The sequence below is a fragment of the Habropoda laboriosa genome, unplaced genomic scaffold (genome assembly GCF_001263275.1).
Source record: "Habropoda laboriosa isolate 0110345459 unplaced genomic scaffold, ASM126327v1 scaffold64, whole genome shotgun sequence".
Classification (NCBI taxonomy): domain Eukaryota; kingdom Metazoa; phylum Arthropoda; class Insecta; order Hymenoptera; family Apidae; genus Habropoda; species Habropoda laboriosa.
Genome location: NW_017100183.1, coordinates 373,436 through 384,988, shown reverse-complemented (window position 1 = coordinate 384,988; position 11,553 = coordinate 373,436). Strand labels below are relative to the sequence as shown.

Here is an 11,553-nt window from a genome sequence, read left to right as displayed (position 1 = left end):
GCAAAAGTCCTCTTCGTGCTTCCATCTGGCGGCAGTTGCGGGCAAAGCGTGTAACGTTTCCCACTATGTTTGCACGAGATTCCAAGGATCGTCGGTGGTTGTCGGTTGTTGTCCAGAGTCCGGATCCAAGTGTACGAAAACGAAGAGGACTAACCTGACCTAACCTAACTGAACGGCGTTGTTACGCGGGAAAAGTGTTCTCCGGTTTTTCACGTGCACGCGAATAATAACGACGATAAATGAAACTTATTAGAATATTTATTGGCATAATTATTACATGCGAAACGATGCTGGTAAACTTACATATCAAAATGGTTAATCAATACGGATACAGATTACGAAACGTAACTATACAGATACATTTATATCACAGTCGTGGACAAAGAACTCAATGCATTATAATCGATAGAGAAGTTGTCTAGAAATCGTCGCACACGGTTCTTTCTCGAATCGATCGCACGCTCTTCGAAACTGTCCGCGAACCGGTGGAGAAATTTCAAATCATTTTGGAAGTATCGTCATTTCGACTGCCACAGTTTAAAACCTCTTTCTTTTCAGCGGTCTTCGTCAAGAGTCGCGTTACCTATCCACGCCAACAACGTCCAGCTCCAAGGCGGAATTGTTCCAGCGAATCTGGCGTGGCGTCGAAAAATCGCGACGTGTCGAGAAGAGACCAGAACTAACGGAACGATCGACAGATCGAACAACGAACAATTCCATAAAACCTTATCACACCCCGTAGCTACGTGCAAACATTTAGGATCTCTTACCGCTAATTTTTCAAGCGAAGCTCGAGGTATACATACGCACATACGATACATACAAGTAGAACAGAGGTGGAAAATTGGGGACAAGAATTTCTTTAGACAGAAATCACTCCGTTCTCCAAGTGATCGCACGTCCAATCAATCCTACCAATTTAATCCTCAAGAGTATAGCTGGCGAAGAAAACACGACCGATTCGCTACGTTCCTTATCGGCGAAACAATTGTTGCTTAATCTTTCTCCAGCTTCTGTTTGATTTTGCTCATTTTCGAAAGCGCGAAATATACGCGTACATACGTACTATAGTATTGTCGAGGAGAAGATTGAATCTCGCTTACAACATCATACATCGTACATAATCTTAAATGAAAAGTAAATTTGCCTAATACGTAGGTAGTAGATGAAACGGAAGGACGAACAGCGATCGCGGAGGAGAGCTACGAGTTTGAACGGTCGCCGTTCGGCTTCTCGTCATCTCAGAAATTCGCTTCGAGGGAATTTTCTAGCTCGTTGAGAGGCGGGACCAAAGTTTGTAGAGAAAAGTATCGCGATCGATCGGCTGCGTCGACGCTCGTCACGTGCTGAAATTGACACGGCTGGCTGATGTTGCTTTTCGCCGGTAGAACCACTTTCTTCTGCACCGGCTTCTTCTTCTTCTTCTTCCCCGGTACCGAGAGGCTGATGTTCTCCGGACAGGAGACGAGCCGCTCTATGTGCTGCCAGAGGTCGTTCGCGGCCTTCGGATTGTCGAAACTGAGGCCTGCGAGGCGTGTGTGATCGGACGAGAGACACATCGTGTGGAAAGCCGGTCCTGACACCTGCCGAATCATTTCACCACCGTCAATAACGAGCAACCTGAACTACATGGAGCTACATTTCAGGTACATACTCACTTACTTACTTACTTACTTACTTACTTATGTATGTATACTTTACCTTGTACGACGACAAGTTGTCGATGGTTTCTCTCCAAAGGGTGAAGCAAGTGCCGCGCTCGGCTAACAGAATTTGAATCCGCCTCTTCGATCTCGATCGCGTTTCCCCAAGATCCAGCACCACCACTGGAATTCCAGTGAATCGAAGCTCCCATCTTTCGGTCTGCGACGCGCTTCCTAGGTACAAGTTCGCCAACGATTCGCAGACGAACACCTGTCCGCAATTGATAAGTACATGCGCGCATGATAGGTAGGAAGCTTCCTCGCTTATTACCTGAGATTTCAACCCTCGAAAGAACGTTTCGAGTTGTTCCCGTTCTATCTGGCTGACCGGTTCCAAGCGAGATTCGTCGCTGTTTTCGGAACTGTCGCTGCCCTCGTAGCTCGACGTGGCCGAGGTGTCCGCCTCTCCTGTCGACGATAGCCGCCTCCTCGCTGCTCCGCTGTACTCGCTGTAGTAGGAAGAACTGTGCAGCGACAGGTTCGACTGCAACGCTGGACAGGAGGACGCGTATACCGGTGGCGCGTTCATCTTTTCCTGAAACCGAAACGTACCCTCTCAATCCCTCTTCTCCGCTCGAGGAAAAAATGGACCGGTCGTGGACCGATGGTGGCTAGAGCTAATCAGCCAATGGCGTATTTGCAACGACCCACTTAATCGAGGCGAGAAAAGTCTCACCACTCTCGTTCGACCTTAATTCGATCACGGCGACGCCTTTAACGAATTAGTCGCGGATGACTAATCGCGCGCGCGCTCCGTCCACACCGTCTGTTTCGCCTCTATTCGCGTGTCACCTTCCTTTCTCTCCCCGCGTGCTATCTACAGTAATCAGATTAGAGCCGAAAGAAAGAAGTGAAGAATCTGTAGGACGATAGACGACGCCCGCATGTGGTTCGTGCGAGACGCGACGCGGACGCGATCGTCTCGGGATCGAGTCGTCGCTCGAGAGATGGCGGTTCGTGTACGCGAAACGCACACCGGAAGCGCATTGTCTGCGGTATAACACATTATAACACGCTCGGCGAGGATGCGCTATTGTTTCGGCCCGATAACAACTCGGGACTATTTGCCCGTAGATCAGCCCACGATAATTACGCTCGCGGACCGTTTCTTTTCGCGTTCTCACGCGAACGCTCGATTGTTCGCCGTGGGTACGAAATACCCCCCGCTTCTTCCGAGCATCTCGCCGGGGACCAGCAAACCAGCTGAAATCGTTTATCGAAACCGCCGTCGATCGCCGTTCCGACCACGACGGGTGCCGCCATTGTTGCGTGGCCGTCACCGATGGCAAAGGGTATGGGACCCTGGCATGAACGGTTGTTGCACCGTCCCGCTTTTCTCCATTGCAACAGTTTGCGTTATCCAATTGTGCGATTTTAAGAACGTTCATCGCGAAGTCACGTACGTCTTCCTTCGAGACCCTCTACAGTTTCGATACGTCCATCGACATTATACTTTCCGCGAAATTGCCGGCATTCTTACGATGACATCATTCCCATCGCTACTTTCCAGTTGTGACACTTACTTCGGATCTCTCTCGTGGAACGCTTTCTTCTCCTTCCCACCTCTCTCGAGTTGATCCTCTTGCAACAGGCGCTCGTATCGTGAATGCAAGCGCAACAAACGCGGCACCACGCCGTTCCGTTGCGTTGAAACGATCTATCGACGTGCGCGCGGCTCTTTTCAGCTGTTCTCACCGCGTCGCGACATTGTTCGTCGCGCACTATTGTCCGTACTACATAGCAGCTCCATGTTCCCTTCCTGTTCGTGTCCCGCGAGCTACGCTTATACCTACTTGCTTCACTATTCCCGTGCTTACACCTACCGATAACAAGCAACGCGAGATTACACCACCAGCAGCTCAGTGTAACCGGTCGAAGAGTAGCGTAATTATTATTACGGAGACGCGAACGACCGTAACGAGCCATGGCGTCATCCCCATTAACCATGCCCGGCCAGAGAAATCAACCGTCTCTCTTCCCCCCTTCTACTTTGCCAATTTACTCGCTTTAACTTACAAGAAGAAGATCGGTCCACCCAACGAATCCTTCTTCTCCGTCGACAACGTACTCGTATCGGCTTGACAATCGTTAACGGCAGCGATAATAGGAAAGGAACAACGGTGTATGTAGTTCCATTTGGAACGGGCTACTTGAAGTAAATGGACGCGTCCGATGGCGCGCAACTGCTCGTTACTCCGAAACGAAGTTTCGTCGTTGGACGTGTCGTCTCGGTTTCAACCGCACATACATATGCGCACGCACATACCCAAGTGCGAGTGGTGTGCTTGCCATGCCATGCTGCTATCGAGCATCTGTGCGTATATTATCGCTCGTAATTCAGAGAGAGATACGACCGTGCCTAACCAAATTTCTTTTACGAAAGATCGTGCAGAGAATTAGGCACCTAGTTGTAAACGAACTAGGTACTACGTGCTTGCCCAGACTGCTACACCATAAATATGCGGAATGGGTAAAGGAAAAAAATCGGGCGTTGTTGTAGGAAGTGGAAATTCTCGAATGAAAAATTCCAGACAACTTCCGCACCGCTGGCTCGTGCGATAAAAGAGGGAAAAAACAAGAAACCCCTGGTTGACAAACACGATAAGAGCGGATATCGCGCGAATCGGCAATTCGCGAGAAACTTAGTCAGCATACCGGAGGAAGATAACAGCTTCTATCTCGTAGAATGCGCGCGATATCAATTTAGAGCTGATCATTTGTTTCCGCCTACGTAGTCACTTGCGATTAGTCATCGAGTCCCCTCCGGTTGAATATCAACCAGGCAAGATGAAATTTGTCTTCGAAATCTAACTCTCGTTTTACAACACGCGAAGCCCCGACGACCAGGCCAGGTAGATGGTTGCGCGCGTGAGATTCTCGTCACGAGTTCGCATCTTACTCACGCGATTAGTCATCGACGTGGTATCGTCGTCTACGAGTACACAAGTTTCCCGTTTTACAACGCAAATAGGTACCACCTGTGAGATAAGTGGACTCCGCGGTAGGTGGGAGATTCGCGGAAAATTGTTGATCGGCCAACGCGCGTTCTTCCTCTACTCTGCAATTTGTACGCGAAACGGACCAAGGAACGAGTCTGAAAGGTAAAGTAAATCGCGTCACGAGTTCGTCGCAATAACACCGCGATGACGCGCGTGATTATGCAAGGCGTAATATTGAAATATGCTCGCCACGTAGTAGGTACATATGTAGACGTGCAGGAGCATGGAAAAATTCGTCTTTTCAACCGGATTTCAAGGTGGCAAACGTGCGCCCACAATCGATACCCTTCTTTTGCACGTTTAGTCGTTTTAATCGGCAACACGTTCCTTGACTTTGCCGAAGGAAGGTTGACTCGCGTCGCGTGATTAGGTATATACGTTTTTCCCCATGAAAGTTTTCGAAGAGAAATGGTGGCGGCGTCAGCAGAGCGGCGGGCAGTTCGGCGGTGCGAAGGATGGATCGATGAAACGCAAGGCGCTAGAACAGGTTATCCTGGAAGAGGGGATGCCCTCGGCGTGACGTGATCGTCCGCTATACACCACGAGGTTATCGCTCAGAGTTGGCCTCGCAGGAGGACACAACCACCGCTTAATTCATCACTCAACTAAACTACCCTGCTGCTGTTCGCTCTTGCTATTATTCCAGACCATTCCCGATTCTTCTTGCAATTTTACCTAATTGATTCGAATGATTTCCGGAGCAGAAAGGCGGGAGAGTTTGGAACTGGTATAAAAGCCACCGGTTCTCGAGTACCATCGATGCAAAATGCCACGAACCGGACGAACGGGCACCAGGAGTCCGGTCACGTTCGTGGAACGTGCGTTATCGTCCTCGAAAAATAATAACGCTCTCTCGAGGGCCAGCCCGTACCGTTCAACCTGCTATACTAGTTCAACGAGAGAGAGAGAGAGAAGAGTGCGAAAGTATTCCTTTAAGGGCTCTCCTTAATACGCGGATTCCTTCGAATACCGCCGCTTCCGCCATATCTTTCACCCCCTAATAACGAGCATCGAGTAGCGCGACGGTTAATCAAGCGGTCGCTGTTTTACTCCGTCAGCATCTGAAACGTACGAGACATTCGAGGAGACAAAGCTACGGACGAAGCGAACACGCGAAGATGTTACGCGTGGCTGTTGATTTCGAGTCGCGAGTATGTATACGTATACATACGAGTACTTTGAAAGGTTGTTCACGAGCAGAACGTATGACGCAAGCGTGGCTCTCGTCTCGCCTCGTCTCGTCTCTGCTGCTCTCGCGACTGGCTACGGCCAACCGGATATGAAACAGACTCCCAGAGGTTAAGAGGCATTAATGGGCTAACAGGACTTGGCTAATGATTCATTAGCTCGTACGAGGATCTGAACGGCAGGCTAACCAACCGGCCGTTACAGTTGTCGCGGACACCGTCGAGACGCAACTTTAATACCATTTAATACCGCGTCGAGAAAATGAAGATAAGCGATGCGATACCACGCGGTTCAACGGTGGTTTTCGTCCTAGCGTGCGCGCTTGCGTTAGATAACGCTGAGAGAGTCACGGTCACGGCCACCGGTGTATACCGATCGCGAAACGTAAGTAAGTACTTACTTAACTGAACCGGCCGACCTACAAAGTGCAAATTCAACCTTCTTCCAACCTGTCTTCTCGGCCAGCCTTCCTGTTTCGAACGAGGTTTTAGGGTCTTCGCACGTGACACACGTCTCCTGTGAGAGAAGCAAGGACACCGTGTACCATCCACCCCACCCTTTCCGTAAGAACCCGACAGTTTTCTTAACACTCACAATCAGCCGAGAGGAACAGTCCGAGGAACAATCCGCACGCACGCACACATCCTGCGATCGTTCCACAAAAGCAGAAACGCGAAACGAACAGGCAGAAATATTTATTATCTTTGTCGCCTCTTAACCGTGGACGCACACACGTGTTCACAGGTTCGTTAGGCCATAGGCTCGCCGAGGAGATACAGCTGCCGGATACTCGGAGAAGAAAGAGAACACACGGGTGCATTATTATTCTAGCGTAGCTGGATGTTTTCGTATCTCGAATTTCACCTGTCGGGATAAGAATGTGGAGCATCGTGGTCGCGGCAAGAGGAAGCGGACCAGTTTCTCCCCAGAATCGAGGGGAGAAGGAGGATTCGTGACGCCTACGTTCGTCATCTTCTATCTCACCAACGTCTTGCAATTAGATGGAAGGCATCGTGGAACAAGTTTAGAATCGACCGAGAGTAACAGCCTGCTTCAGAACGAGCTGAACGAAGCCGCGATCTTAATCGAAGTCGTCGCGCGAAAAGAAAGAGATGGAAACAGAGAAAGAGCAGATTTTCTCACACCGATCTCTTTCCCCGCCGAAAAAATCTACGTGCACGTGCAAATCTGTCAAGCGCGAAGAAGCATCGTGAATAGGATGGTCAGCTTTTCGCTATTCTCACAGTGACAATCGAAACGTCAGACTGTTTTCAACAATGAGAACTAACGCAATTATCGACAATTGTGCGCACCACTCGCGCTATTCGACAGACAAGAGAAGGAAAAAGGGAAAAAGAAAGAGAACGAGACTTAATTGTAAGCGCTTAATTACAAGTGAAGAAGGATACTGAAATAAAGATGAACGTAGACACAGGAGGCGGGACGTGACAAGGTGCACCGGAGCTTACGATTATTATAGATAAAGAACAGGAAAAGGAAGAAGAAGATTCCTTTCTTCAATCATTTTACCACATCTTACCCCCTTTTCACAGTTTCAAATATATCGCGACGGAAACGAGATTCCTGTTGGTCGATTGCACGGGCCCGCAGGAGAGAGCTTACTCAGGGAGGAGGGGCCGGGGAAAAGAGAAGAGCAGAGGAGAGGAGAGGAGAGGCGAAAGAGAGAGAGAGAGAGAGGGTCCAAGTGTGGAGAGAAAGGTGAAGAACGAGAGGCTAAGGAGAGACCGGACGATAGGTCGATGAACTGGCCAGCGGCGGGCCTCACGGCCCTCTCCTGCTCTTCTTTTTCTTCGTGCTTCCTTGTACGTAGAGGAACTTTTGCATAACTACCACGGCGCACCGTGCCGCACCGCGCCGCACCGCGCCGCAAAAGCAAAAGTCGCGCTGCTACTGTTTGTACGCGCGAAACGTTAACGAAGGAGAAGGAAACGGAGTCGGAGTGTGTGGTCTGTGCGGGAAAGGCGGCGAACGGCACGCGTCGCGGCAGTCGGGCAAAACGGAGCACGCCGATTTCTACTCGCCCGTCGTAACTTTCAATGTCGTGGGTGAACTGGCTTCGCGAGTTTCGGCTTCGCCTCGTAGCTCCAGCGGATATCCGGAAAATCGTGCGGTTGTTACTCTCGCCAAGCTCCAGATTCCTGATTTCTCCGACCGCACGAGCAAGCCTACTTTTCATCAACCTCTGTACATATGTATGGAACTTGCTCGGTCGCTTGTCTTCTCGCATTCGTCCCCTCTTTCTCTAATACTTACATACCTCCATTCCTCGTTAAACACAAGCTTCGAACACGTTTTTCTCCCGACAAGTTTTAACGAGCGGTAACAAGCTGAAAACCTGTGTTTAGATTCATTTTCTAACTGGTATCGGTCGATGTCACGGTTAATCGCCCGTAGCTAGACATCGCGCGGAGCTTGAATCGGTAATCCTTCAACTGAACTCGTAATCTACCAACGATAGCGTTTTCCCTCGCATTTTAGCTCACCGTGTCTCGCTCCAACTCTTTCACCCATCATCTCCAGCTATCCAGACCAAATCATCTAAATAGTGGAAAAATCTTTCACTCTTCTTCCTCCTTTTCCTTTCTTTTTCAATCGAGAAAATAGAGCCCGTGTGTTCGATACAAGACGATCACGCGTCGATAATTACCGACTACCGTTCTTATCTTATCGCGCATCGATCCTCGCTCGTCGTATTAGTCGGCGAAAAAATAAATGATAAACGAGCAATGCAACAGAACGACGACGGGGAGGCCTTGTCGATGCTAACTGTAGATACAGATAGATGTTTAGATGAACGGAAAACAGTTATCGGTGGGCAGTTATCGGACTGGTATTCACGAGACGACCGAATCCACATACCAGGATTTCTTAACATGCCGATAAACCGTCACACCCTTGTTTGCGATTTCACGTCAGGAGAAGCGAAGACGACAACGGTGTGGAAATGAAAACTTGTGTCCTTCCGATTCCCTTCGGTTCGAGACGGTGCAGACATTTCGCTAGCTAAACGAACCGAACCGAACCGAACCGAAACGAAACGTGCTGACGATACCGCAGCATGTAAAACAAAATATAACATCGCTGCGAACGATGCGACGAATCACGTCTACGCAACCAGTGCCTGACACACTGATCCAATTTTCATTCGTGCCATTCGACTCGGTTCGATTATGGTTAAGCGATTTCTGACGATGATACGCGATCAACTTTGCAGCGTAAAACGTAAGGACGAGCAACAGCCTTTCCAATTTCTACACATGTGGGTGTACGCGCAACACGTTCCAACTCGACAAAAGCAAAGAACGCTCCCGCGTTCAGTTTCAGTAGCGGGATTTTCGTGTTCCGAGAAACGGGGCCGCCGTTAACTCAGAAATAGTTGGAACATTACGGAAAGTAACGCACGTAAAAAGGATAGAGGGGAGAACTGGAGGAATTAGGTGGAGCAGGAGCGAAGAAAGACGGACGCATGACGGAAGAAAGACTGGTGCGCACCGTGAGGACGATTTACGGTTAACGAACGCTTTGTTAGCTCCGTTAGCGGAAACTAAGCGGAGTGGCAGATTCGTTGGGGCGATTCGTAACGAGCCCAGCGGGCCGGAAATCTTCGATTCCGGGGAGAGGAGAAGGCGTGTGCTAGCCCGACATCGGTAAAACGGGCTGGAACTAATTCGGAAGGGAGCAGTGCGCGCACAGGTGGCTGGAAACGGGCCGGTCGATCGAACCAGCGCAGCAGCCGGAACCACTGGACCTCCGCCGCCGCCGCTGTTCATTCCTCCGAAATACAGAAACGAGCGCAACTCTCTTGGAACCGATTCTCTATCTGTACCCTTGCTCATCGTTTCGTTCACGTTCGTCACAGGAGTATTCCCGTCCAATCATCGGTGAACATGCAACGTAACACCTTCGAAAACACGTCGTATTCTCCCGCCAAACGGTTCGCGCTTACTGCATACACGCGTGCGCGCGCGCGCACACGCACACACCACTTTATTGCTTATCGAAGAGAAATAGATAGTATACTCACCCTCGTCGGTAGTCTACGAAGGGCTCGTTCTCGATATCCTCTCTCGCGGTTTCTTGTAAACTCGCGAACGATTCAAACGCGCCGATCGTGCATGACGATCATTCGCGTTGATGGCTCGTTAAACCAATCGACGCGTCACTCGATATTCCGATGACGATAACGAAATGGTCGATTGTCAGTGTAGAACGATCACTCTTGCTTCCTCTCCCTCTCCCTCTCCCTCTTTCGTTCCTACTCTTCTCGACTTGTTCGGCGATGATAGACGGCGCACGCTGAATGAAAACACGCGCGCGTAATAGAAATTGGAACTACTCGAAGCGTCGGTGGTGAACGGTGCCGGTGGACTGACAGTGAGGTTGGCGGCGAGCTGTGGGGACGCTCGCCGCTGCTCCAACGAATCGAGGAAGTAGAGGTAGCTGCGAGCGAGGAGGCGCGCAAAGCGGCTCAGACTCGTATGCGCAATCGCGCGAAACCTCCACCTTCCCTTGTGATCGCGCGCAATTCACATTTCTCTGCGCGCTCCACCATTTCTTCGCTCTTTTCTATTTCAACCACCGATTCCGATCAAACTTTCCTTTTCTTTTTTACATATACGTAGCAGTTGACGAAGCATCTCTGCTAAATACGTTCTTCTCTCGCGTGAGAAGTGCACACAGTGTTACGAGTGGAAAAGCTTGAACGTAACGAAGAACGACTGGATCGTATCGAATGTAGCGAGTTCGTTGCCCTTACGCGTCCAACCAACTCGCTCTTACGACTGCTCGTTAAACATTTAATTAACCATTCCCGATATACTTTCGTTAGCAATTATTTCCTTTCCAACGCAAAGCGCAACCTCCCGCTATATCCAAAGGCGTGATATGTACTCCGTTGAACGGAAAAACTTTTATTCTCTTCTACGTGTTTAAATAACGCCAAATCAGCCTTCTTCCATCACACTCCCTGCTGTCTCGCCAGTTGTCCAACCGATACCTTCCATTCAAATATACCGATTCGATCTTTTTTCAACCAGTTTCACCGTATATTATATATCGGCCAATTGAAAGTAGGGACGCAATAATGCGATATATACAATACAATAGAATATCGTTTCAGCTTAACAGCTACTGTTATTTAATGCATTCTTTTACCCACTACAATTAGGCAAGAATTTACCATTGCTGTCTCTCCAGATCATTGTCTTTGTGACTCTACATCTTCGATCTTATTGTTAGTGGAGTACTCTGCACATCGTGTATCATCTCACGCACAATTAATAATTCCGATGATAATAATAATAATGATAACGGTTATATGCGACGATAACTTATTTCATAAACAGTGCAATTACTACGAGAGACGCGATCGTAGATGTAAACACGACATTTGACGTTGCAGCATTACAACCATCTTCTTTGCAGAGTTTGCAACCACTTTTTTGGTCACAGTAGTTCTCATTGTCGGTACAACCCAGCTGCGTGCTATTCTCGTCCTTGCTCTCTGCGAAGGAAAAGAAGTTTACTAGTGGTCCGGCAAACAGAAAAGAGTATCTGTAGAAAGGAAATGTGCTATACCTCGGAAGCAGTACATTGTGCCCTCATATGTGTCCAACACCTGTACCGGTTGCAAACGAGCGAAC

The 11,553-nt window shown here is 49.2% G+C and overlaps 1 protein-coding gene across 1 annotated transcript; it reads right to left on the bottom strand.

The window, feature by feature from the left end:
• Positions 1 to 1,198: 1,198 nt before the first annotated feature.
• LOC108579198 lies at positions 1,199 to 10,272 on the bottom strand. Its single transcript, XM_017942670.1, has 4 exons — positions 9,936 to 10,272; positions 1,975 to 2,238; positions 1,702 to 1,914; positions 1,199 to 1,583 (listed from the first exon to the last, which is right to left on the bottom strand). The coding sequence occupies exons 2-4, from the start codon at positions 2,230 to 2,232 to the stop codon at positions 1,242 to 1,244; spliced, it is 813 nt and encodes a 270-aa protein (XP_017798159.1). The 5' UTR covers positions 2,233 to 2,238; positions 9,936 to 10,272; the 3' UTR covers positions 1,199 to 1,241.
• Positions 10,273 to 11,553: the final 1,281 nt, after the last annotated feature.